Source organism: Gymnogyps californianus, chromosome 14 (assembly GCF_018139145.2).
Source record: "Gymnogyps californianus isolate 813 chromosome 14, ASM1813914v2, whole genome shotgun sequence".
NCBI lineage: Eukaryota > Metazoa > Chordata > Aves > Accipitriformes > Cathartidae > Gymnogyps > Gymnogyps californianus.
In genome coordinates, this window is record NC_059484.1 from 10,273,274 (window position 1) to 10,301,058 (window position 27,785).

The 27,785-nt window shown below is 42.7% G+C and overlaps 1 protein-coding gene across 2 annotated transcripts in view; it reads left to right on the forward strand.

Annotated features, from left to right (window-relative positions):
- Positions 1-27,785, forward strand: part of ERGIC1 (endoplasmic reticulum-golgi intermediate compartment 1) — a 60,136-nt gene that overhangs the window by 10,899 nt on the left and 21,452 nt on the right. For both annotated transcript variants that reach the window (XM_050905131.1, XM_050905132.1), the window contains exons 2-3: positions 11,780-11,841; positions 18,674-18,746. In XM_050905131.1, coding sequence (XP_050761088.1) covers positions 11,780-11,841; positions 18,674-18,746 — 135 coding nt within the window. The remainder of the gene's footprint in view (positions 1-11,779; positions 11,842-18,673; positions 18,747-27,785) is intronic.

Genomic DNA, 27,785 nt, shown 5'->3' on the forward strand with positions numbered 1-27,785 from the left:
AAATTAGTCCTTCCTATACACGTATAGAGGAAGGCACTGGAATAAGGCACCTCTGCTTCCTTTGGACTGTTTTAGAGTGAGTTTACTGGTGTGTAGAAATTCTTCTTTCTTTGATAGATCCGTGGAACAAAATTCTGGATTTTTGCCCAGCACAGGTACAGCAAGGACCATAAGAAGTTGAAAATTCATAGGGAGTTGAAAATCACTGCTTTTTTGGAGTAAAGTAAGAGAGGTTTTTCTTAAAAAGACATGCTGTTCTTGATGTTTCCCCGGTTAAAACAAAATAACCCAAGAGAATTATTTCTGATAGAACGTCTACTCTGTAAATCTTGTCATTTGATTTTAACGCTCTTTCCAGTGTCCCTGAGAGAAAGAGACACTCTTGCGTTCTGACATTACTTTGGAGGGAAAATGGCGGTTCAGATAGCTTTCCTCTCTCTGTTGTTTAGAGGTCTCCAGCCCTCTTACGTAGGGGCTGCATTTTCTCTCAAGCCCATGCTTTCCTAGTTTCGGTACTCGCTCCAAACTGCTAGTCAGACCAGGTCTGACTTTTTTTTTGTAGCAGCTTTCAAGCACCTGGGGTACATAATCCAGCCCACAAAATTGCTGAGTAGTCTCCTGCATCACCTGCCCAGCTGTCTGCTCATTCCTCTCCTCTCTCCCAGGGGAGTCTGATGATGTCCAACCCCTTTCAGGGTCACTAGGCAGAGGGGAGTCTTGCCCCACTTGTTCCTTTATTGTCATTGTCCCAGATACTAGCTGTTCTCCATGGCCATCTTCTTTATTGTTTTGATTATTTCAAATATTCTGTCATTAGGCACATGAATGGGGTAACTGGTCTTTCAGGCCATCTCTGCAGACCCTAGGAGTCAGCCTGCTGTTACACGGTTGAATAAAATCAATTTAACAAGTAAAGAGGTTAATCTTTTTCTCTCTAGTCCTGGTCACAGTAGTTCTAGGTATGGTTTTAACAACTGTGAACAACAAAAGTCCCCCCAACAACTTCAAACAGGTGCCTGGGATTTTGTTTTTATTTTTTTAAGCAGATGGTCTTTTGTTAATCAAAAGAGTGCTGTGTGTGCAAACCTGACTCAGCTGTGCTGTTTGTTCTACCTTTACCTTTCCCTCAGCTTGAACAGTCACATTGAAAACTAAATTGGTGTTTTTAGATTTATCCATTATACAAAAATAACAGCTTTGCTTTTTAAAGATCTTACTGCAAGTGTCTGATGTGCTTCGTAGGAAGGAACAAAGCCAGAAAGGTACGCTCTGTGTTAGAGGTACCTGTCTACGTTTGGTGGAGTGAGGGCAGATGTATAAGTCTGACTGTTTTTATTTAGAGTCAAATGGCCTCTGAAGAGGTTAAATGCTACCTACAGCTGAGTGCCTGATGGCATGTGCTGTTCAGTTGGTGTGGTTGGCCTGCTCCTACTGCCCAGTGTTCAAAGGCTGTTAAGGCAGCTTTGTTGACAAAGCGGGGATGAATTGTCCCAAAGTCATTATTTGAGAGCAGTGACCCAAGGAAACAGAGGAACAGTTGCTGCCTGTTAAAGAACTTTTTTTTTAAGCTCTTAGCTAAGTGATCTGATTTTTTGGTTTAAAATCTTTTGTTCTTCTAGTAGCATTGGAGTATTCTATATGCCTTCCTAGTTTCTCTTAGTTTTTCTAGCACATCGTAATCTCTTTTTTTTTTTTTTTTTTAATGTCTGTCTCAATTAAAGAAGCACTGAGAGATAAAGTCCTGGGGCAGCAATTTCTTCCCTTCTTAGTCTAGTAGCTACAGCCTGAGAATCTGTTTTACTTCATATTTGTGTTGGGGAGTATGGGGAGGTGGATGGGGAGTGCCAGTTAGTGGGTGTTTCAGTGGGTGCTCACTGTAAGCCAGCTCTTTTGCTGAGTTGCTTCATGAAACCTCTAAAACATGTCAGTGAACGCAGACCCCACAGTACCTTGAGCTGTTGGGGAGGCAGGTTTTCTCTTATGCACTTTGTACTTCTGATTCTTAAGCTTTGGTTAGATGGTGGACATCTCTGCCTGAGCAGTCAGCAGATCACAGAGATATAAATGCTCCTTGACACAAAACAGCATGCCTTTGGTGGGAAGGTTTCTCTAGAAATACCACTGGGTACTAAAGGAAGGGTGTTTCCCTTTTGCCATTAGTCTCCAGCCTGAATGATCTTGCTCTGACAACAGTCTCTCCATAGCTTCCTTTTGATTCCATGAATTCACATAGAAGACATCCAATATGGCCTCTTCCCCCCCCCCCCCCTTCCCCTTCTGCCTCCAAGCTACACTGATTTTGGGGGCAGAAGGAAGCTTGAGACAGACATGGTGATTAAATTCTGATCTCCTCTTTGTAACACCAAGCTCCACTCGAGTTTTCCTGGAGAGAGAGAATGGAGTCTATTTGTGCACAGTCATCTTTGACTGTCAGATGGACTTAATCCAACTTATATTTATCATGACTGAGTTTCTTCCTGCTTCCCATGTCCTCCTTATAAATGATAAAGCATTTTATGCAAAGTGAATTGCTGGATTCTCAATTGTAAGTGGTATCTCTGCTAAGAGCCTTAATAGCAGCAGGTATTGAATGAATCATAGTCTGTAAACTCTCCTGCTGTCTCTAGGGATGCTTCTTCCAGAGGTGGTAGCAGCAGTAATACGAGGAAAGAAAGTTGTGTGGTAGGCCATACTGCGGACTCGTTGAAAACTCTTCAGAGCCATCGTTCCAGCTCATTTCATGTGCACTTAAACATGTTTCCTGAAGTGGGGTTGAGGTTGCTCGTTCTCATCTCCCCACTTCACGCCCACCTTGGTTTCCTGAACTGCTAATGCACCTCTTCTGTCGTGAAATGACAAACTTAAAAATAGATACAGTTATACAAATCTTGTGGGAAGAGCTGGTTGTCTGTCTCTGCATCAGATCTATAGCTCCTGTGGGGAACCAAATAAAGGTGACTGAACCAACCATCTCTGCTCTCTGAATCATATGTGTGTAATACAGCAATATAACTGAAATGTTTGAGGAGGCAGATAGGAAATGGTAAGAGGAAGAACACAAGTGTGTAGAGTGACAAATCCCAAGGTTATGTCCTTGTCTCCAGGGAAAATTAATTCTTCTCAAAGTTAAGGATGATTCGTCTCTTCAATGGCAGCTGAATAGAAATTGTTAGTTGGCTGGATTCACTGATGTCTACATGAAGTAATTAAAGAGTCTGGTGTAATTTAGAGGGATGTGGCCTAAAAATGATTTTATTTAGAATGTCTAAATGGTAGATGCTCTCAAAGAAGAGAAGACGCTAGATGTTTTCTAACCTGTTATCAGACAGAGCTGCCTCAAGATGACTCTTATCAAAGATGAAATGAATGCTGGCATAGGCTTGACTGTCCGAGGTTGTGTTTGGCAGCTGCCTTGCTCTTTGTGTACCTTCCACAGTGCATATAGTTTTCATCAAAAGCAGTCTGGGATTGTTGTTTTGAATGAATGTATGTTCCTAGAAATGCACTGTGCAGCAGTTTTTCCATCCACGTGAAAAAGAAACCCAGTAAAATTAACAAATAGAGTGCTTTATCTTCTTTTGACAAAAAGCACCTTTTTTTTTTTTGAAGCATGAGTTTCTTTAAACTTAATGTGTCTACTCTGCATGAGATACCTGCGTGTCATTATATTTCTTGAACGTGGGAAGTACGGTGTGTAACGGTAGAAATTCTCTCTTCCACGTTGTAACTCCATTTACTGGTGAGTACATAATGAATGGACTTTGTAAGGAACAGGCAAGCTCTTTGTTAGTCAGGAATTGGCATGTGTGTGGAGAAATACTGACATCATGCCTTCTCGGATTCTTGATATTTGAGGCCTGCAGCCATACTCTGATCCACTTTTCTTTGGTTTGCAAGAAGGACTTGACAAATGGGGAAGAACAGCAGCAATATTGCACTTGAATGTATCTCCAGTTTGCAGGAGCTGTGCTACTTGCTGTTAAACTGAGTAAGGGCATTACCAGCACATGAGCAGAAGCAAAAGGGGAAACAAGTTTTGAAAACTGCTTTAACCGGCTTGTATTCCCCTGTGCAGTGGCAAGCAAACATTTCTTACATGAAATAGTTCTTAAAAGGCCAGCCTAATCTTGTTTCACTTTGTAGAGCAGAGAGCTTTGCGTACAAATTCAGTGTTAACTGGTGTGCCAGGTTTTAGGGCTTGCTTTCTTATATACGAAAGGGTCAGTGGTTTCAGTGTGCCACAGTCGTGTTTTTGAAAAGGTTCTGAAAAGACAGACTTATTCCTGCTTTCTGACTTACGCAGCTATCTTGGGAATGAATTAACCTGTACTGCAGATATGTAAATATTGTGTGAGAAGAGGGAATCTCAACAGAAATCTGAGCGATACAGCCTGTATCAGTGCTCCACAGCCTCCCACTGAAGTGCCGACTGCGACTGAAAACAAGGTTTATTATTTCTTTGCTCCTTTGTGCTGTGATTTAAACTTGAGCACTTGATCCAGGGCTTTTGTTGAACCAGGAAGCCATCTCAACTTGGGAAGGTGTATTATTCTTAATTTCTTCAGACAACCAACCTGTCCCTCTGTGTATGTGTCATAGGTGCCTTGCCTTTCTCTTTTTCCATCTGCAGCCCCTCTATTTCTCAGAGCAGTCGTGTTTCTTACCAAGAAGGAAGCAATCAGGGATGGAGTTCTTGCTGACCCTAAAAGCCCTTTGGGACAGTTCAGGCTGCGAGGCTTCACCAGTTGGCTTTTTCTTATCTAGGTTTTCCCCTGTATCTTGGAAACCTAGTAGGACATCTCCCCAACACCCTTTTTCTTCTCTTTGAGAGACATTATGGTATCTGATAGATTATGATGGAGATGTTGCTCCCTACTCATAATGAATGAGCACTTGTCCAGCACTGGATCTCCAACATGTAGTATGTTGGAATACAAATACTGGCTCCACAGTTCTTCAGATTTCTTACTGCAGTAACAACATAATCTTTATAGTATTTTCAAAGTTAACTTTTTGTATCTGTACTCAGTAATTCCCTCTTTGTCTAGTTTGGTCAAATCTGCTGTAGAATTGTCGTTGTTTGGTTAACTTAATAGTGAAGTTATGTTTCTGCTGTTAAATGTGTTGTTCTTGCAAGTCACTTCAAGTAGAGTTATTTGTTAATGAAGCAAATTTGTTCAGCAGCACCAGGCTGTCTCTTTTTTCAAAGAGATCTCAAGGCTACTGATGTGTAATAAAATTAAGGTAGTTGTTCACTGTGCACTGGACTCGTTATTGAGAGTGAGTAATGTCACCAGGAATTAGTGACCTCAACTTCAAAAGTGGTATCTGCTGAAAAATAGGTGCTGCTTCTAAAAGCAGGTTAATATGGGAGGTGGAGAATCAAGCGTCGTTTCAACACCCATATTCTTCTGCATGAATCACAGCCATGGACCCTTGCTGCTAAGACAAGATGACATGATGTATTTATGCCACCATTGACCTGCTAAAGGTGGAATATCAGCCATGATACTGATTTTTTTTTATTTTTTTAAATCATCTTTGACATCAGAAATGTAATTTGCTGTAATGAATGATCGTGTCCTCTAAACACCATCCCCTTTCAGTATGTGCTGCAGAAGTACCTACAATAGAGCCAGTATGCTTCAAAAAGAAGACTAATGTTTAAATATTCAGTTCTTCTGGGGAAAAATATAATCTGCCTGAAGAACAAAAACATTTTTCCCGTGTCTGTGAGCATTAAAGCTAAATTTCTGAATCATCTGAGGAGTGGAAGGGGATGAAAATCAATCTGTTTGCTGCTGACTTACAGTGCCTGATTTCTGTCCTGTGACCAAGTGCCACATGTGTATGTGTTGCACTTTTGCTTGGCTGCTTGATTAACTGGAATCCAAAATACAGTCCAAGAGGTGCAAAACAATCTTTCCCTTGCTCCTTAGTTAAATCAGTAAAAACAGACCTTGCAGAAGGGTACATGAAAACATCCCACTGCTGCTCACTCCAGAGTTGTGTTTCGGTGCTCTACAGACAGAGCTAAAGCATCTGCTGTCTCTTTGCAGTGACTCCATGCAGTGAGTCAGTAGTATAGGGAGATTTATAAGCTGTGCTCTGAATGTCTGCCCTAGGTGACATGGCCCCTGCGTTGCTCCTTTGTTTGTGCCAGGGAGGGGTGGGCACTCTTGAGGGTTGCAACAAATACTGTAAGCTGAAGGAGGAATTAGTGTTCTTTCTCTGATGTGAACTCCTTTAGGTATCAGAATTTCCCTTTGCTACAAGACACTCAAATTTAACCATCATCTAGTTAGTTCTACTTACAAGTATTATTTTTTTTTAATTGCCTCAAGTTCTTTGCTTCTTGCTCCTGAAAAAGTTAACAGCATCTGACAGAGATGCTACTGTAGTATTTTATTGAAGCTCTTTTCAGACTCCAAAGATGTCAGAGAGGATTTTTCTGTTCGGAGGGGTGGTAATCTTCAGTGAAATAATGTATTTATTACTTCATTTCCTGAAATATTTCAGATCCAGACTTGAAACTGCTCAGGTGTATATAGAGCACGCCCTGGCAGGAAGCCCTGCCTGTAGCAGCTCCTGCTGAGGGAGTGAGCTCATCCCTGTTCTCAGGGCAGGCATTTGAAGTATCTACTCTAGGAAAAAAACAGTATTTGGGTAGACATCTTCTGCCCTCCCTGTCACCCATCTTGCGCTGTCAATCAGATAGATTTGAAAGGAAAGTCAGGAATCACCCCAGGGCTGATAATGTCAACTTGCTTTGTTCCATTGGGTTTGACCTACCATTGCCTCTGCATAGCCAGCCTTGGACATGATTGTTTGTGGCTGTCCCACTCAGATGAGCACAACTGCATCTGGCTCTGGCTCGTTAAACACTTTGATGCTTTCTGTGGCTCTAGGAGATCTGAAAAGTGAACATGAAGAGCATATACTTTTGCCTGAAAAAAAATTTTTGAATAACAACAGCCCATATTAGTCTAACTATAGCTTTTGAAGTCCTTCTCATACTTACTGGCACTTGAAATCTGCTGTCCTTTTGTTCAGCTCCATTGAGGTGCACCCATCTGCAATTTTACCTCACCGTCCACTTGTGCAACTGCAATAAGATGAGACCAAACATGTAATTTCTGTGTTTCTGAGAGGACTGTTGCACACCTGTCAATCAGACAGCCGGAGTTCTGCCTCAGACGTGCCTTAATCATGCTAAGATTTGTGAATTCTCTGGTTGAACCTATTTAGGAATGATCCTTGTGCTGCTCTTCACAATGCTGTTTCACCAGTTTGTTGACATTCCCGTCAGGAAGGTGAGAAAGTTTTTTATGTCCTTTCAGCATTGGATTGAGAAAAAAGTATTGTAGCATTTCCTCATTTTAGTTATGAATGTTGGTTCCTGTCAAACTCTGACATTGCCAAACAGCCTTTTTTTATTTCTTTGTTTGCAACCATGCTCTCCATTGAAAGAAAAGACAATAAATACAGTAGATGTGTCAGGAAATTCCTTTGTTTTACTGATGGCAGCCTAGTTCTATCTTTAGCCTTGTATTCTGGTATTGCAAGGTCCAGCCTTCCCTTTATGAGGATACATATGACCTGGAGGAAGAACTTTCCTAGCAGAAAGTTTGTTGTTTCCACTCTGCAACTACGTTAGTTGATTAACTCAAAGATAGTACTTCGCCTTACAAGTCTTGCCTTTCTGAGCAAAGGAAGAAAGTTGCCAAAAGCTATATATAAATAACATGCTGGCTGTCCTGTGGAAACTGTATGTGTGCATGCTTTGTAAGTGTAAAGTAATGTATCCCTGTGTGAAAGCGGGGTAAACTGCTGCACAGTACTGCAGGTTAAGAGAGTTCACTTAGCAGTTACTGCAAGGCGGTGAACATGCTGTAAATCTACACCCTGGTTTCTCATGGTTGTTTAGGATATGACTACAAGACTATCAAAGTGGATATTCACAGTGTAGTACAGTGTGTGTTGCTGCGTTATGAGCTGGCTGGTATAACCTTTCTGAACATCCAGTCTTCCTCCAGCATTAGTAATATCTTCCACTGCTTTGAATGTGCCAGTATCGGAAATCTGTAAGGCAGCTTTTGCAATATACAGAGCACGAGGTTCCTCTCTGTTCCCAGGGTACAAATACTCTTCCAAGTGACCAATGCCTCAGGAACCTGGAGGCTTATTGGAATTTTTACTGCAGGTGCTTGCAGGAACATCTGACCTGAGGGCAAGTAAAACCTGTTTCCCTTTACCATGCGTACAACTCCATGGCCTTCTCCCTCATACATTAGAAATCATCTGTGCTGTCTAATCCTCTTCTTTTCTCTTCCCAGGACAGTGTAAGTGATCCCCTGAAATTGCTTTGAGCTCTGTGACGCAGGCAAGAAGCCGGTGGCAAAAGAAGAAGGGTTTGTCTAGTGGAGCCTAGAAGTTAATCAGATTTTTAACCCTTAGGTCTGATAGGAGCTATGGCTTTCACAAATCTCTGATTTCTTGGGGCTTAGGGTTTCCTGTTACAATAACTCATCAGCTTCACTGATTTTTTTGAGTTTGCTTGATTTACTTATTTATTATATGTAATTAATGAGGCCTTCTTTGGGTTTCCACCCTCTACTTATTGCTGGGATTTCATCTCTCTGGTGTCTCACAAACATACTTTTCAAGCTGTCATTGAATCCTGTGCATTTTGTATCTTCTTCTAACTCGGAGTTTAAATCAGAGTTAACAAGATAGTTCTGTTCCCTGGCCATGGCAGCATCTCCATCATTCTCTTCAAAGTTCAACGTCTTGCTATCCTTTTGGGCTTCCAACTTGCCCTTCTCTGAATGCCTAAACCCAACTGCTGTTTTCACCATCCTGGATCAGACTAAATAAATTGTACTTTCTCAAGCTGTGGCCAGTATTAGATGCTTTATAGGAAGATGCCTGGTACCCTGAAGAATATTGTTCCTTTGCCAAAGTGTAAAGCCTCCTAATCCAGAGCATGTCTTTTTCAAGCAAATGAATGTTCTGCCAGGATTAGTCTCTTGGATTTACTGGTGTCACGTGTCAGTGAGCAAAATCTAGCCAGCAGTGTTTGTGTCTCATTCCAAACTTGTCTTTTTCCATTCCCTGGCTGTTAATGTTAGTTGTTGTGATCATTTCAGCATCCTTCTGCAAGCTTAAATACACCTCCCCTGCTTGCCTTCCCTTCTGCTGCTTGAGTCAGGTTCTGGATGTCATCCTTCAAGCTTCTGCGTTCATCCATAAGATCTCAGCTGAGCTTTCCTCCTTCCTCCCTACCATCCAGTCTGCTCTCGTTGCCTCTTTTGCATACCTTGTCCACTCTTGATTCTGTGTTATTGTGTAGTGTCTGTCCTTATCTAAAAATGTGTTAATTCTACAAAACACAGCCATTAAAGCTTTATTCAGTTCTCCTGGGTTGTTCTGTAATCTTCTTGTATGTACCTCTAGACTCTAAATTCAAGGGTGGGACGCTGTTTACCTGATGTTCTTTGCCTAGCAAGCTGTGTACGCGCACTGTGCTCATACATTAAGTGATCCTTAAAGCGCGTTAAGGGCCTCATGTGACAACTGTTGTGAATGTGCTGTACTGTGCTTGTAGGGAGGAATGAGCCTGTAAGTATAGACCCAAGAGTTCTCAGAACTCCAGGCAAATCAGATCCAGAGGCTTGCTTAAAGCCCTTTTTAGATGTGTGTCATGGTAGTAGAAGAGAGGGGAAATGTAATGTTGTGGTAGAACAGATGGGAAGCAAAATAGCACAGAGAGGGTGAACTGCCTTTTAAGCACTTAAAGCCAAGCGATAAATGTGGCTGGGAGCCATTGATCACTTTCTGTATGTCTTTGCCTAATCCTAGCTTACTTACACCATGTAAAACTTAATTTGTGGGGTTTGGGTGTTACTTATATGATTAAAATGGCAGTCTGGGAGGAGAGAATCCTGCCATGACATCAACTTTCCACTGAGTTATTTAAAAAGCTAGATTTTTTTTTTTTAATCCTGTGATGGGTCATCATTTTAATACTAGTAAATATTTCTCATTGTAAGAACAAACTTCCTTTTATAGTATCCACATGCTGCTGTTTTTACTGAATCCAGCATAGAGCTATTTCCTATTTCTAATTGTTCACTCACACTCAGCAGCTCTTGCGTGTTCATGCGCGCGCGCTCTCTCTCTCTCTCTCTCCCTCTCTCTCTGCTTTTTTAGCCTTGTTGATCTATTATTGTGACTTTGGCGAGACGACGCCAGCTTTCAGCATTTAATGGGCTGTGAGCAGGAATGATCAGCTACTTCCTCTGCCTGTGAGACCATGATGTCATCAGCTACTCTGGGTTGCTTTACCATCCGCTGCTGCTGTTGCTTTGGTGTATGTGGAAAGAATGTAAACAGCACTTTCCAGATGTTCTCAGGGCAGCTGGAGAGCCATAAATGGACTGTTTGGTTCAGGAATATTACTAATCTATTTAGGAGATGGCGGTGAATAGTGTCATAAAAACATATAGCTCCATGAGTATCCTGTGCAGCATGTTCTATCAAGTGTATCACAGTGGGTTGTTGGAACAGTTAAGTGATTACATAGCTTCTTCAGCACTTGAGCTGGGCAGGTGAACTATCTTTATACCTGCTCTCCTTCCCCCTCTTACCCTTCCTTCCTCCAGCTTCAACTCCTGAATGAAACAGCAACAATGTCCTTCTAATCTCATGCAAGGCAAATGCTGTTTTGTTCACCCAGAGTGCCTCCAAGTTGTAGGTGATCTCAACAGATGAAGAGTGAAGAAAGATGATCTAGTTTTTAAACTCTCAGTATAATATTTGGTGTAGTAGGAACTCCTGAATAAACATGGGGGTGTTTGATCTTGGTGCCGTATAGAATAGGAATTTGGAAGCCGGTGTCTCTCATGCCTCTCCAGGGCTGGAAAAAGCATGAAATCTCACCCACTTGTGGTATATTCAAAAAAAGTCTATTTTGGGGGAGAACCAGTCACTTCCTTCTTTAGGGTGTGTGTATGTTTTTAATGCATTAATTAATTTTTATTGAGTGGTGGAAAAACTGATGTCAGAGCTGCATTGCGGCTGGACTTGCAGTAACACAAGGCTGTAGGAAATAATACAGCTAACATCGTAAGCGCAGTGAAAGTTTAACCATGGAGAGTTTAAAATAGCAAAGCTGAGCCGTATGGATATTAAAAGATATGACTGAATCAAAACAACGGTCTAATATTAAACTGGATTTTGCTGGGGGAGTAGCAAACTTCTTGGGTTAATTTCTCTTGTGTATCCAGTGTCCAAGGATAGGTTTCTTGTCTCAACACCCTGATTTCTGACTTTGGTGTTGTCAGTTTCTGGCTATTGCAGGATACAAACTACAAGGGGCAATATAGGTTGTGTCCCACTGATTTTTTGCCAGGCCTCTTTATTCAGGACTCTGTAGAGTATCCTTTTCCTTTTACGGTGGTCTATAAACTTGTCTAGCATGACTTCTTCCCTGGCACCTCTCACAGTTCAGATTACACAGATCCATGACAGCAAGGTGGAGGGAGGTGGAGAGAAGTGCTTGGAAATTGGAGCCAAGAAGGAGCGCAGTTACATAACTGTACAAAAGAAAAAGGATTTTTTGTTTTGTTTTGTTTTTCCTTCTCATATCCTTCTGCGAACTGAAAAAACGTTGTTGGAAAGCTGGATGGAAAAACTTCAGCATCATTCATCCCTGTGGGGACATGAAATGTATTGAAATGTTCCACCTGTTTTATGGCTGATGCTTTTCCTCTTTCAGGTTTGACATCTACAGGAAGGTGCCAAAAGACCTTACACAGCCAACCTACACAGGGGCTATTAGTAAGTAACACTTCTTTTTGATGTCCTTGCATACCCTGGTCTAAAATTAAAGATCGTTTGGCTTCTCTGTCTCCAGGGAATTTTTTTAAAGGGATATTAAACACTGGAAAGGGTATCCTTTGTTGCTGAGACAGCTCATTTTGCCCAATCTGTCAGGTCGTACTGAACAGTGGAGTAGTTTGCATGGATTCAGAATCCCAACAACAAAAAGTAGTAAAGATATATTGTCATGAAAGGGAGCTCCTAAAAGCTAGTGCTAGTGCTGAAATACCCACTGTGCTAGCTACTGAAGTAGCTAGAGAGCTTTTTGCTAGTGTCTTCCCATGAACAGAAGCTATGAGTCTGCTCCAAACACTGGTGGGGGCGATGACTGCAGATTTTTTTGCCTCTCTCTGATAGACATCCCCTCAGTCAGTCTGAAAAACAACTGGTAACACTTGCATTCACAGTTAGCGTACCCAGGTGTTTGCTTGCTGAAGAGACTTGAGGAACCAAACTAGTGCAACAGGGAATCCAGGTTCTGGATCAGTAAGGAGCAGTGTGGGTGGCAATATGCGGTGGCCAGTGGTGAAGATGATTTGGGACACACGTATTTCTCTCACAACATACTCAGGGGATTCATCTGATGTTGTAGGTGGGACTAATGAGCAGAGATCTTATTTTGTTGTTATTTGTCATGCTTTTAAAGAAGAAAAATTGCTTGGTCAGAAACCACCGATAGCAATCCACTCTCACTCCCATGTATCAATACATAGACTTCGGCTGATATAAATCTTTTGCCTTGGGCCCCTTTTCCTTCCTTCCTCTTCCTGAGGGAGGCTGTAGGCTGACTAATGCAATTTCATACAATTATATGCAGTGAGCGCACTGTGCAGAGTGGTAAACATTGATCAGGTTGATCCTGCCAGGCCTGTAATTAGACGCCTAATGCAGCTTTCCTGTTCCATTGAACAGTGACTTCCTTTGATCATGTAGCTGTGCTCCATTCATCCATTCTTGTAGATGGGTCAGTAGCCTTGTATGTCATTGCTGATGTGGGTGATGTCATATCCCCTGGTGACAGCAGGCATCAAATAGAACTGAGTCAGTACCAGTGAATCAATGGACACAAAGGAAAGCCCTTTGTGAGCTAAAGAAACTCCTCACTCCTTACTGTGAGGATGGTCGAAGACTGGAACAGGTTACCCAGGGTGGCATGGAGTCTCCATCCTTGGAGATACTCAAAACAGCTAGACGCGGCCCTGAGCAACCTGCTTTAGCTGACCCTGCTTTGAGCAGGGGAGTTGGATGGGATGATCTACAGAGAGGTCCCTGCCAGCCTCAACTATTCTGTGCTTCTGTGAAGATAGCACATTAATCTAAATATTTACTTTCAGAGAGTCCTTGTCCTCAGTGTTCTCCTGACCACTGAATTACTTGTATGTTGACTCCCTTTTAGGTTTGCTGAAACTGTGAACAAAGGGCTTGAATAAAACTGTTTGCTAATTTAGAGGCGTATGAGATTTAGTGTTTTGAAAGAACACTTTGAACTTGTTGTGATCCTGCCTTCTCTTCTGTTTTGGAAACTAAGGGTTCCCACACTATAACTGGGCTCCCTTTGAGAATTTGTCTTTTTATGAATCACCTGCAAAAGAGTATGTTTTAGAAATAAAAAACCATCAAAGGCCATCCAGTGTTAGGCTTTCTGATCTGCAGTAAACAGCTAAAGTGATAAGTCTCTTGTGGGAAGGCTTGAAGGCTGTGACTCTTACTTAAAATTATTAGCTGACTTATTTCTCTCTATTGTTATTTGCAGCTTCTCAGGCTTTGATTTTCTTCTCTAACTGGTTCTCCTTCTTTTTGTCAGAGTGTTTTTAGACAGGCTGATAGAAGCTTTTGAACCACACAAGCAGCCAACAAACTGTGGTGGCTTTGCATGTGAGGATCTTGTGTGCAGCTTTCCTAATGGGCTTTCTGTCTGACCAAGCCTGTGACTTGTAATTTGAAAGCCAGTAATCTTGCATGTTGTAGGAGGCCATGAATGAGACCAGCCCATTGCCATGCCAGTTTGAAGCCTGGGAAGGTTGCATGATTTCATGATAAATGCTTTAGGGAAGTCAGCTTGTAATAATATTGGAGGCTTGAGGGGAGGGGAAGGTTCTGCCTCTCAAAAAATCTTTTAGGGTCTAGTAAATATGTGAAATGACTATGGCTGCAACTGTATTTTGGCTTCCTTTAAGTGCTCCAAGTTTTACAGAGCAGATATAAAATAGCCCGTAGTAGCTGACTATTCATTTAGGCCCTTCCCACATGACTTCTGCTGAAACTTAAGTTCAGTATCGCCTCTGGTGCTGAAGGCTTTCTGGAATAGGAATGGATTTACTGCAGGATTCCTATGGTTGCTTTTGGATTGTAAAAAGGCCTTTTTTTGAAACGTTTGAGGTTTATTAGGGAAGAAGGCATAGATCAGATTACAGAAGAAAAGAGATGGAAAATACCAGCTCTGCTTCTGACCACCAGGGCTAAAGTGGCCAACTCTTCTAGGAAAGAAGCAGCTCAGGGAGAGTAAGTGTTAGGGTATTTTGGTGGAGAAGAGCAGGCAATCTTGAACGCAAGCAAGTTCAGAAGCCAACTGGGGAGGGTTATTGAGGCTTTCTATTGTGTATGGTTTTGTAATTTCAAAAGTTGCAGTGAACGCGACATACAAGATACTTCAGATCTGAAGTGTAACAACCCTTCCAGCTACTGAAAATTAGTAGGAATGAAGGAACAACAAGAACAGTCCACTGCAGTTCACTGGAGTGAGGTTTGTATAGAACAACATACCCACTGCTGTGGACTTCTCTGAAAAGCGTGCAGAAGTTACTCGTTCCTTTTTCTCAGTAAAAATCTCTTCTTTCAGGCAGCATTGCGATCCCTGTGCCACTCAGCCAGTCACGCCATTGTTGTCGCTCTTCCACCAGCTGCTTGTGCCAGTCTTTGCAGACCTTCCCACCCCTGTGTAGTGTGTCTGTGATGCCAGCACACGGCCATTCTAACAGACCTGACTAACGTGGTGACAACTTGGCCATGTTTGGGTATGTAGGCAGCAGCAGCACATGCCTGGCTGGCTGACAGTTGGCATCTGGCTGGACAGGAGCAGTCTGACTTCTTGAGAGAGAGGCCTGCAACTCAGACAGCTGCTGTAGCAATCCTGCTATTTAACAGTCAGTGTGGATGCATAGTTTGCATGCACATGTTGTATGCACACATGGTAATGTTATCCAGAAATACTCTATGCTGTTTGGAGGCTGGAGTTTTAAATACACATCAGGAAATATCAAAGTTATGATTCACATGGCATCTGTAACAAGACCCGTTCCTTGCACTTCATAGCAGTTTGCTCCATTGAATAATAAATACTATTAATTTTATGCCTTAATATAGAAATGGATCCACGTTCTCAGTCTGTATGGTGTGTTAAACACTTTGCGTTTCTTTCATTTCTTGTGGGGTGGGGAGGAAGAGTCAGGAATGTACATAGATGGGGTATGTATCAGAAGGGATATGTACAAAAAGGTTAGGTTGTCGAAGCTAGTGTAGGAAAAAAAACTTGGCAGAATTTCCCATCCTTTTGGGATTACTGATTATCCAACAGCGGTGTGTTTCAGTGCGTCTAACACCAGCAACCTTTGATATATTGATCGTGTTGTCATATTAGAGTTTTAAGAAACCTGTCTTAGATGGTCCTTCGAGCTCTGTGGGAACATGCAGTGCATGAATTGTCTGATCCTAGCCTTTAATGTACTTTTCCAAATATAATACAGTTGTCAAATGTGGGTGGCAGGAACTGCACATTTGCATGGAAGCAAGTAAAGGCCTTCACTATGAAATAAGTGGCTGAAGCACTGTGTGCATAAATTCTTATGCTGGGAACATTGTATATGCCTGCAGCTCCACGCTAAGGAGAGGAGCTCACGTTCTGCGTCTGAAAAAACGTTGGCTCTAGAGACAGTTTAACGCATTGGACTTTCACAGAAGTCTCATGCCAAAGACACCCCCCTGCCCTGAAAATGTGTGTGTACAAGAAGAGTTTAACACAAGAGTGGCCATGCTAGCTAGGTCAGTGCAAACGTCCGTGTAGCCTAGTGTCCTCTTGCCAAGAGTGGTCAGCAGCAGATGCCTGAGAAAGAGCATGAGGACAGGTTAAACACTTCACCAGGCTTTGGTCTGTTGGCAGTTCTGAACTTCCTGAGCTAGAGGTGGTTCCTTTGTGTTTAACAGCCCTCAATGGATTTCTTTTTCAGGGCATGTATGATGCCTTTTTGAAATCTTACAGACTTTTTTTTTTTTTTAAGCATCCTCAACATCCATAGTCAAGAATTTTCAGAATTTAGTTAGGTGTTGTGTAAAGGAAAACCTCCTCTTCTTTTTAACCTTCCCTTTCCCTCCTGTTCCCATACTGGAAGAGACAGTGAGTGGTTGTTCCCCATTCATCTCCTTCAGGCTGCTCATGATTTTATATAACCCCTCTCATGTCCACCCTCAGTAATGTCTTTTACAGGTTGAAAACTGACTACACAGTTTGAAGACTGGCAAAAGCATTGAGGAGCTTTGAAAGTCAGTCCCTGTCAGGTGTTTCAGGGCATTCTTGCAGGATTTTTTAGATATAGGTTAGTGGAATTTTACTGTCCTGTATTTGGTAAGTATTGTCACAAGCCTTCACTGCAAAAGCTGAATTGGAAGATGGACTTGAGGGTGCAAATACTTTGTGTACTGGAAAAGGAGAACATAATTTGATGATGTAAATGGCAAAGAAGAAAGTTAAAAAATTGGAAGAGAGGGAAAGCACCGGGAGAGAATTTACAGTTAGTAGTACCAGGCTTGCATAGAAGTGCTGGAGAGCAGAGAGGTCTAGGTGGTGCTGTGGAAAGCCTTCACAGGATGATAACAAGCAAAGAGGAATATGGGAAGCAGTTAAAGAAGAAAGGGTTGTCTCTATGTCAGATGCTCTCCCCTGCATACTGCTGAAGATCACAGATCTTGTGTCTCTGCTGTTCGGTGATTAACAGTAGGAAACACTGGATCAACTAGTCTTGTGCCTAGGTTACTTTTTTGTGCTCTTACGTAGGTGTATATGTTCTCGTAAGAATTTGCTGCTGTGCTTTAAGTAGACCTTTCTCCTCCCCCATGCTGCATGGTGCACCGTGCCAATGGCTTAGCTGGGTTACAGCAGTGTTGTTCTTCTGTGTCTTGACAGCCAAGACGGAAGCAACTGTGTAACCATCTGAGGTTTCTCTTTAGAAATTAATATCCCCTCTTGCTTCCCATTTTCCTACTGGTCTTTGACTTTGTTTTTCCCTTTTCTCTCTTTCTTCATCCTAGATAATGGATTTTTTGGCATCTTAATCCCTTGCACTTTTCAGAGGGTCAGTAAATTAATCCACCCTTGAAATGACTCTGATGAGGAAAGGGAAGCAACGCATTTCTCTTTCCTCTGAACTATAAACTGACTAATCTGAAGAATGAGGCACAAGGCTTTAGGTCACTCGAGGGTCTGTCTCGGTATTGCCTTAAGTACCTCCTCTTTCCTTCCCTTGCCTCTCACATTCTCTGTCAAGGGAGTTTGGACAGCCGCAATTGTATGATAAAATTGCTCTCCAGCCAGTTGTCGCTTGAGCTTCCCAAAGGAATGGGTATTCAGGCTGCATAGGTCATGTGGAATAAAGTTGAGGAACAGGGTTTTTCTTATGTGTTTCTTAATCCTAATTAGTGGCTATGGTAAAATGGGCATTTCCAAAGAGTGCTTGGTCATTGCAACTCTGCTGGGATTGAGGGATGAGCCAGATTGTACTCCTGTTGTCACAGCCCAGGAATAGCAAGCCATTTCCTAGTTTACTCTTTCGTACAGTGATTTATGGCGAGTTTGCGTATTTTATTTAATACAAATACACATTGCAGCCCTGTCTCCTTGAGTTGGCACATCCTTGTCTACTCCAGTCATCCCTGCTCAATAGGATTTACAGCTGTCCTTCCTTCCAGCCCCTCCTGTGTGGGTCAGTGACTCTGTAACTGCTGCGTGAATGTCGCTGTACAATGTTTGGAATAGTTTTGTGATGAAGAGTAAACAGTAATATGCCAGTTACTTTGGGTTCCCTGCTTTTAACTCTAGGTTGGCATTCTTAGAAAAGACATGGGACTTGTTCTCCAGGTACTTCACAATTCCTTCAGTGGGAATTTTCCCTCTCTGAAGAGTCAATATATTGGCAAATGGAGAAAATAGAGAAGTATCAGGCATTGGCTAGACTAGTCCATTATTGCCATGTCTCTGCTGTACCAGCTCTATCTAGTGGGTAGTGCAGGCTGTGAGAGGACTTACACATAGCCGTAGAACTTGACAAAGAATCAAAATGTCTCCTAATCCACAAAACACTGTGTAGCTGACTGTATGCTTTTGAAGCAAGGAGATGCTGATTCTTTTTCCTTTCTGGAGGTTTTAGTAGTAATAAAATTACATTTGGAGCAAGGGCTCCAAAGAAGTCTTATTGTCAAGCAGCTTTGTCAAGAAGGAGGGAGAGCTGGCCGACGAATATTGTGTGCTGGAGATGGAGAATGCAGGAGCCATGGGGAGATGGAAATCATGATGGAAAAGGTGGCCCAAGAATTAAGATACCAGCAGGATGTTGGGTATTGGCATGCCATTGAAGTTACTGCTCTGATGGCCTCGTCTGGGTCATTGTCTTTAAAGAGTGTTAGTTCTCAAGTGTGTCTGGGTGGCATATCCATGGGGAGAATAATATGCAGGTGTGAAAATAGTTTTTGTCTTTGTTATAGATATGAAACTAACCTTTTCCTCTCCTTGCCTCTTTTCCAGTCTCTGTCTGCTGCTGTCTCTTCATACTGTTTCTCTTCCTGTCTGAGCTCACCGGATTCATAGCCACTGAAATGTAAGTAATAATCACGTTTTCCTTTGTTTGAATGCATGTGTGTATATGATTCTTTACAGCTTTACTCTTATCTTGGAAAAATATGCCTGTAATTTCACTAGGTCCATTAGTTGTCTCATGGTTTTTGGATTCCTTTTGGTTGAGTCTGAATTCTCAGTCATTCATTCAGCTTTTTAATTTACTAAAGTATGCTAGGCAAACTTGGTTCTAAAATACTTCTGATAGAGAAAACTGTTCCAGACCTGCTTGATCCTTTATTAGGTGCATATGGGATTTCTCTGTTGAGCACAGTGGATATTTTTCGTGTGACCACAAATCACATCAAAAGCTTCTGACCCTTTTCAGTTCTCTGGTGATCAGGTGTAAGGTAGCGTGAATGCGAAGATGATCAATGCCAGTGTTGTGGTTTAACCCCAGCCAGCAGCTAAGCAGCACGCAGCTGCTCGCTCACTCCCCCCCACCCAGTGGGATGGGGAGTGGAATCAAAAAAAAGTAAAACTTGTGGGTTGCGATAAGAACCGTTTAATAACTAAAGTAAAATAAAATATAATACTAACAATAAAAATAGTAATAGTAGTAATGAAAAGGTATATAACAAAAAAAAAAACAACCCAAAAAACTAAAACCAAACCAAACCCAAGAAAATACAAGTGATGCACAATGCAATTGCTCACCACCCGCTGAGCGATGCCTGAGCAGCGATCTGCCCCTCCCGGCCAACTCCCCCCAGTTTCTATACTGGGCATGATGTCATATGGTATGGAATATTCCTTTGGCCAGTTTGGGTCAGCTGTCCTGGCTGTGTCCCCCCCAGCTTCTGGTGCCCCTCCAGCCTTCTTGCCAGCTGGGCATGAGAAGGTGAAAATTCCTTGACTTAGTATAAACACTGCATAGCAACAACTAAAACCATCAGTGTGTTATCAACATTATTCTCACACTAAATCCAAAACACTGCACTATACCAGCTACTGGAAGAAAATTAACTCTGTCTCAGCCAAAACCAGGACACAGCCGAAACCAGGACAGCCAGTCAGTTGCAGTTTCCCTCTTCTTCCTTAGGCTGGTGACTTCTTGTCCTCATCTGAGATTTATTTCCCCTCTCCTCCTGAATAAGCACTTTCCTCTGTACTTGTTTGATTCAAAGCGATTCTCAAAAACTAGTGTATTTTTCATCAGCGATACCGTATGTTTAAATGTGTGGTGCCTACTGGTTGAATCCACGTGGTCTGTGCTCTGAGACTGTGGGGTCCCATTGCAGATATGGTGGGATCTCTGACAAGGCATTTTCTTTTCCCCTCGCTTCCCTGTGGATAAAATGGGTATCACATTCTGCTAGTCTTCACTGGATGTTTTTGGAGATGCTTTTTGGAAAAATGAATTGCATAAAATATGAATGATTATTAGTTTAATGTTAATAATACCTTTTTTTTTCATGTCAGAGCTGAATCTCTGATACATGTAGATAGCTTTACTCACGCGTGAGTTTTTATCTTCTTTCTTTTCGCCTGTTGAGCCTTACTTGGAAACTTAGTTGACAGGTTTTGTGCCTGAAGACAAGTTATCCCAAGTAATCTCTTTGTGACCTTGCTTTGAGCAAAATGGAAATAATTTCCACTTTAAAAAATTGCTCATAGAACAAGTATTTTAGTTAATCAGATTTTTTTTTTTTCCTGTTCTCATGATCCTCCTGCCTTGAAGTAAACTTTTCTTAGTAACTATTAACACAGGTACTTTTGTTCTGGGTTCTAGGAAATGTTCTCCATCATCCTGCTGATGTGGCAGTGAGCTCACTAGACTGTGATGCACAGTTCCTGGATAGTTAGGAAGGGTGGAACTTCTGTCAGACCTACGTGATGGTCCAGATAGCAACAGATGTCACTGCTGAGCAAAAAAGCTCTGAAACGCGTTGGGCTCCTGTGCCGGATTTAGATTGACCATGCTTTATGTGGCTTCTGATAACCATGCGGCTTGTTCATTGTTTTTGTGCAGCTCTGACTTGGGTCAAGAATATAATTTCAAGAATAATTTTAACCTTGAGTAATGTTTAACTATAAGACAGTACGGTAATCTAGCTCTAGCTAATTTTGTATGCCCATTGCACGTTTACTTCAGAGATGGTATCTTAGGTTTCTTACTCACTTGCTGTTTCTTTGAATTCAGTTCCGTGCATTTGCTTGTAAAATACTTGGGTCACCTTATCAACCCACTTCTCTCAGGAGCTGAGTTTTCTTGGTTTTCTTGTTTAAAAAATAGAGAAAAGCTAGACAAATTGCTTCAAGTAAAATAACACTTTTTCTTGCTCTCCTCTTAGATCTCATTCTCTCATCTGGTTTTTCTTTTAGTTAATGCTTTACCAGAGGAATTAGTAATATTTACCTAATTTTGATCCAATTATTTGAGTGCACATGCCTTTATGTAGTGGTAGTTTCCTGACTAGAGATTTCTTTTTGAACAGCAAAATTGTATGATTCTCTGAGGCCTCTTCATGCTTTTTTCTTAACAAGGTGATGCATTTTCTGCAAAGATATTAAAGGTGCTATAAGTTCCTGCATGCTCAGCTGACAGGTTTCTCATTAAAATGTCAGAGAGATGGTAAACTGCCTTTCCTAGCAGGAACTGCGTGGGGAGGAGGTGTTTGTAAGCAGTAAAGCAGTAAAATTTTAGAGAGGATGTCATGGAAGAGACTGAGACAAATGAATGCAGGAAACTGATTCGTCATGGACCGTCCAACACAATAGCTCGCAGAATATGAAAACCTCCTTCTGATGAGTTATAGGTCATCAAAATCTCTCTTGCTGGGAACAGATCACCCACAGCATTTGTGAATAGGCTCCCCCCGTAACAGCGGAAATACTTCAGAAAGTCACATAACAAAGTGCTTCCCAGTTCAGTAACTTCTAAAGTGGAAGTAAACTTTTTCCATTTCTTACTCATTGCTTTCTCTTCTGGGAAACCCAGTACCTTAAAGGTGTTCAAAGATGTTGCAAACCTCTTGTGCATCCCTTTCAAGTGTGTATTACTGGCAGTGCATTGCAAGGCAGTATAGTCTCATCATTCAGAATAAGGGTGCAGAAGTGTGGAGCTCTACGTGGTCTGGAACAAACAGTGTGGGAACTCTGTGCCACCATTTAAACTGGGTGGTGGCAAATAACAGGGGAGATATTGTCTCACAAAGATATTTTGAGCCTCGTTTGCCCATGAATCAAATACTTTTGAAGATATTGAAGATTCCTTATGTGCAAACTGTTCAGTTCCCATCAACTTTTATTGCAAGCTTCGAGTTTCTTTTGTATTGAAGAGTCTCCTACAACAGATAACCTCTCGCAGCTTGAAGTTTCCTAATGTCAGCCAGGATCTGAATGATTAACTAGAGTGTGCATTTACGTGGGGTGAACTTTCCTGCTTTGCCAGTGCCAGCTGTACTATGAGACTGCATCAGTCTTTCTCCTCTTGCGTTGTCTTTCCCTTAAAGCAGTCATGCGCTTGACAAAGCCAGATTGCATGGGGATAGCTGCACATTTTTGATGGCAAGGTGAAATCGAGAGCACTTGGCCTGGTGCCTTACATCAGAGACGTACCAGGTTCGCTGGTGCGGACTCATGCTTACCTCATAGCCCTGTTATGCTGAGTAATTGTGCATGGTGTGTGTGCATTGACAGCCTGCTTCAGGGCAAGTCAGCAGCAACCTCAACAGCAGTGGTACCTGCAGGATTAACTGTCTAACTCTCACCGATGGGAAGGTTCTTTGGTATCTGCATATAAAGTGAGAGGTTGGTGTGGTTTGTTGAACTCATGCTGCAACATGAGAAAATAAGGTCTGCTCCGCACCATGCTAACGCCTAATACTTGCCAGCTTCTACCCACTGTTGGACTTTCTTCTACATTCGTATGGCTGTAGCAACTTAAATTCCTGGTATTACTAGAAATCTCAGTTTGGGCACTCTTGCCCAACTTCAAAGCTGTTTTTCCTTGACCAGCCCATTGCCTTAGCATTTATAGTCTCAACTGCTAAAGACTTGTCTGGGTGGCAGAGAGCCAAGAAATTACACCCTCATCTTGAGGATAACAGTCATAACACTAAAACCAGATTACCTGTGTGGGGAAGACAGCGTGCATCACAGTAGCTATGTCATAACTCGTGTAGGCATTTCTAATGAGCACTAAGATTGCGTCTGCACACAGGAGCTTACTTCAGTTCGGAAGCCGAACTAAAGACACTGTCCGCATTACAGCGGACATGCAGGAAGTTCATGTGGCATAGGTAACGCACTATAAATGCACATCCTATTTTGCTGCTGACTAGCTTCCTGTGTAGACGAGCCTTGAGTAGGGTAGAAAACTCCTCATTTCTCATCTTCTAGATTTATTGCGTGACCCTAACAGGTACTCCTCTGAGCGGCCATGAAAGAAATCAAAGCTTGGTTCTTAGGTGGGGCTACATACTTTTCAGGAGAAGCACAGTGAAGGGCTGGTGAGGGAAGAGGTTTTTCTTTCTTTGCTCAGCCACAACCCATCATTGCAGTTAAGAGGAGGGTGAGTTTAACTCTGGAAATCAAGGATCATCTTGGCTTTTTTTCTTTTTTCTTTTTTTTTCTTTTTTTTTTTTTTTTGTCCAGACTGAGAGTGACTGAAGACTTAGTCCAAAACAAGAACCTAGATTAACCTCCTCAATTCTGTAAAAGACAGATAAAGAAAAGGAGGTCCACGCTCCACATTTGAACCTCTGCAAAATTGACAGTATCAAACATGGTTGTCCCACTGAGCAAATGACTCAAATGGCTGAAGAAATGAAGCTAAAGTGTTAAATGTGTCTGGTATTTCCTGGGCAGGATCACCAGTAGGTTGAGAGTTGAGAGTAGATTGAGGGCTAGAAATTGCTTGGCATGCCTTTAGCAGCCTTCCTCATTCATTGTGCTGTTATGTTGCAAATCAAGAACGTAGAAATCACCTATCTCTTTTCTAATTAACTCAGATCAGCGCTAGAAGTTAATAGCTGGCAAGATGATAATCTTGCAGTTTTATCACCGTAATTAGGTCATGAATTATGTTCTGTAGAATCAATAAGAGTTTTCCAAGTATTCCATCATTAAGGAGGAAAGATGTAATTAACTAATCTAGTCTGCCTTGCATTGGCAGCCAGGGGAAGGGGTAGGAGGGTATGAATGTGATACTTGTGGTATGAATGTAGCTGCTTAACAATAATTCATCTGCCACAGCATGCTGTAGAAAGCAACAGACCGTTCCTGGCAGTGTTTTCTTTTTCTTTCTTTTTTTTTTTTTTTTTTTTTTTAATGTAGTAACAGGCAAAGAACAGTCTGAAGTGACAAGTTTGCCATTTGGAAGGCTGTTCCCCCCTGCAAGGCAATGAATTACTTAAGTAGAATATCTGTAATAAAAATACTGCCTTTGCATAAAAGCATAAATCATGAGCAATGTCCAAATCATTTGTTCATTTAAGGTGACCGGATCATTCACTGGGGACACCTGCTTGCCTTAATCTTTATGAAAAATACCTTGGCCAGTCTATGAATATCACACAGCCCAGCTCCTGTGCCAAGGCCACATCACATGCAGCACAACTTGACTGTTCATGCAGGCTGTCAGGTACCCCGAATGTGGGAGGAAGCAAAACGCCAGGAGCTTCTGAGACCAACATTGCTTGTTCACACTGGATTCATTTGCATGCCCAAGACTGATCCTGCAGTAAAGCACAATTGTTACCATACCTGCCTTCAGAGGTTTTTTGTCCCTTAGCTCTCCAAGGTATGTGGAATGTGTCTTGTGGCTCTTGGCCCATGAAAATTTCTCATAACAACCTGCAGGGTCAAGCTGCACCTGCTGTAAGCAGCAGAGTGTGATCCTGGTGCAACAAGAGTTCCTTCTGCTGGAATCCATAACCTCAGAGCATAAGCCATCTGCACCAGGACACAATGCTACAACTCGTATGTTCTGACACTAAGCTGGAGATGCAACTCCAACTCCACCAGCTCATCCAATTGAGGCAGATGAAATGCTAGAGCAAACTAGACCAGCGTAGGGAATACAGCCTAGTAGTCAGAGGGGAATGGGAGTTGTAATCCTGCTCTTGCCGTGGACTGACCTTGAGACAGACACTTTTCTGTAGAAGGATGTAATACTTAGCTGCCTACCTCTCAGGGGTGCTAAGAAGCTTAATTAATGTTTGCGTAGTAACTTGGAGATTACCTAATAAAAGGTGTTATATATTTGTGAAGTGTTGTTATGCCGTTTGTCCTAATGTACATGCGTGGGTTAGCAGGAAGCGGAAGGTCGTGTCATGATGTCATTTGTAATTTCTGACTCAAATCTACATTGACGTCTTTCGAACCCTTATCCTTCTTCCTGCCTCCTGGAGAACTGTAATTCCTTCCTTTGTAGGACAGTGTGTTTTCTGTGCTTCACAGCTGAACGAAGACCTAATCTGGGACAAAGACCTTCTCAATGAGGAACTGATTGAGATTCAGGGCATAGAAAGAAGATTACAAATGGCAGAGCTATAGACATATGCACAATTTATTACACAGTAGAGAATTTGCTGACCTGCTTGTTGTTTCTTCGCACAAGTTGAGAAGAAGATGGGTTTTTTGTCCTGTGTTGGGTCTTCTCTGGTCTGGCACAACTGAAAAGATGGTAGTGCAGGAATCTCAGCTTTGGATGGTTGTGTTTCTGGAAGGTGGTTGATTAGAGCTGAAATGGCAAGCGGAGCCAAGAGAGCTCGCCTGAGAAAATCTTTTGAGAAGCTTTGGGCTCCCTCAAGAAAGAATATTATTTTCCCTCTTAGGCTTAGAGTCCTGGAGACCAGAGAGTGCCCTCTGGGAGTTGGAGGACAAGGTAAAATGTAGCTTGCTGGAGTAAGTGGTTGTATTTTCTGTATGGCTGATGACTGGGGAGGAGGGTTCCTGGTTGTTTGCTGTGAAAGAGGGAGAAAAAAGGCTAAAACTTGAAGCAGAGACTAGGACAAGGAGGACAGAGGACAAGGAAGATGTGTTTAGAGAGCACCCAGGCAGCGTGTGAAGCTCTGAAAGGTCAATGCAGTGTGTCCCCTCCTGTATTCAAAGCGCCGCAGGCTCTTCAGCTGTTGAAATGCTGAAGTGTCTAATGTTAGTGGCTAGGGCTGCTGGGTGGAAATAAATTACTAGGGAAGTTTTGTTTCTGGGGAAACAAAGCTGTTGTGTCATAAATCTAAGTCCTAACGCATGGGGAGCGGGTCTGGCTTTCTTTGGACAAAATCTTAAAGAAATGCTGAGCCCTTTTGCTGCTTTTTCCCCCTTTCATTCCCTCTCGCGTGCCATTTGCATGATCTGCAATCTTAGCCGTAGAGTCCCTCCAACTTTTTCTGTGTAATGCTGCAAGTTTGTAAGCCAACAGGATAAGCAGCTGAGAAGCCCAGTAGCACCGCTCAGGAATGTGTAGTATTTCGAAGTGGCTCTTTCTAGAAGCGAAGCAGATTCTTTCTGTGTGGATCATGGCTCCTGCTGCGTGGAGAAACTTTCCTCCCTTTCCTTGAATCAGTGGTGGGAGGCCCCGTGGGGGGAGAGGTCCACCTCTCACCTGTCCTATTGCCCTCATTGTACTTTTATAGCTCTGCACCTCACCCCTGCTTTATTGTGCCACTTCTATTCAAGTAGTCCTTAACAGCAACCAGTAAAATACCAACTCCTACGTGCTTGGGGTCTTTGGAGGAGGTACGTGCCATCTTTGGAGTCACAATATGACCCTATACGCTGCCTCTCTAAACAGTCATAGAAGCAGCTGCGTTTACAGTGTCCTTCTGCCTGACCTCAGGTTTTATTTCCCTTGTGACCATCCCAGATTCACTGTTAAGCACTGTTACTCCTGGGACACTTTAAGTTCCAGGAGGGACAGCTATAAATTAGAGCCAACTTCATTTCTTCTAATGGAGATGTTATCCCTTCAGGGAGAGTTGCTAGAGGTTTTAAATGGTGCTTTTCCCAACATCCTAGGATTGTCTGATTAAATAATAGGAAGGCTGTGTGCAATTTGGCTTCTTGGCCCTGGGGAGGAGGATAGCAAGGGAGGCGTGAGTGCCAGTGCTCTGCCAGCTCCATCTAGACTTAGGTGGCAGTGGTTCATGGGGAGATCCTGGAAGGAGTAGCCTTCACCCTGGAAGTTCGCTTTACCTGTGAGGTTTCCAGAACATATTTTCGGAGTGACATTTCCAGTTTGTTGAAAACGATGATGTTTCTTCTGAGGTTTGCCCCAGCAAGTGTAGCCTGTGGTGTGTTGTCATTGTGCCCTTGGTTCCCCATAGTGATAGGGAACCTCAGTAACAGAGCAGGTCAGCACAAAGGGTGCACTTTGGAGCCCCTGATAAGAAACCTTGCTGGGTTTGTTAGCTTGGGCTCTCTGCAAGAGCTGATGCTGCCAGGAGGAGGCAGTGGCTGGAGCTGGGAGGCAGAAGCAGGATTCGGCAGGCAGGGTGCTCCATGAAAGGCGGCGCTGCAGGTCCAAGGGAGGGGAAGGAAGGACAGACTGTCACGAGCTGTCAGATGTTTAAGGAGTGATAGATAGGGTTATGAAATTGCGAACATGAGTAGGAGAGGGGCAGGGGGCTACTAGGTGAGGAGGAGGAGGAGGAGGAAGTGGCCATGAGCCTTGCCCCAGGGACAGGTTGGGAATCATTGGTCCAGTGACTGGAGTGCAGGACAGGAAACCAGTTCCCTTTATCTGCGACTAATGGGCTGTGTGACCTGGACAAACTGGCCTACTTCTCTTTACCTCAGTGATCCAGTCTGCAACTGAGTGACCTCACCGCTTGCCTTCCTATGTAAGAGCTTCCATAGGCTCCCTGTGCAGTTTATCCTTTGACTTCTACCAGCAACGACTTCTCACTCGCTTGTCACTGAAAGGCTTATGCGCCTTTGCTTACAGACCACACCTGACCACATGTTTTCTGACAGGTTCAGAACTGGAAATCAGCAAATACAAATATTGACCTTCCTAGAGCTTTCCTCCAAAGAACTGGGATGTTCAGCTGCGCTGCTGAACGTGACGCGCTTC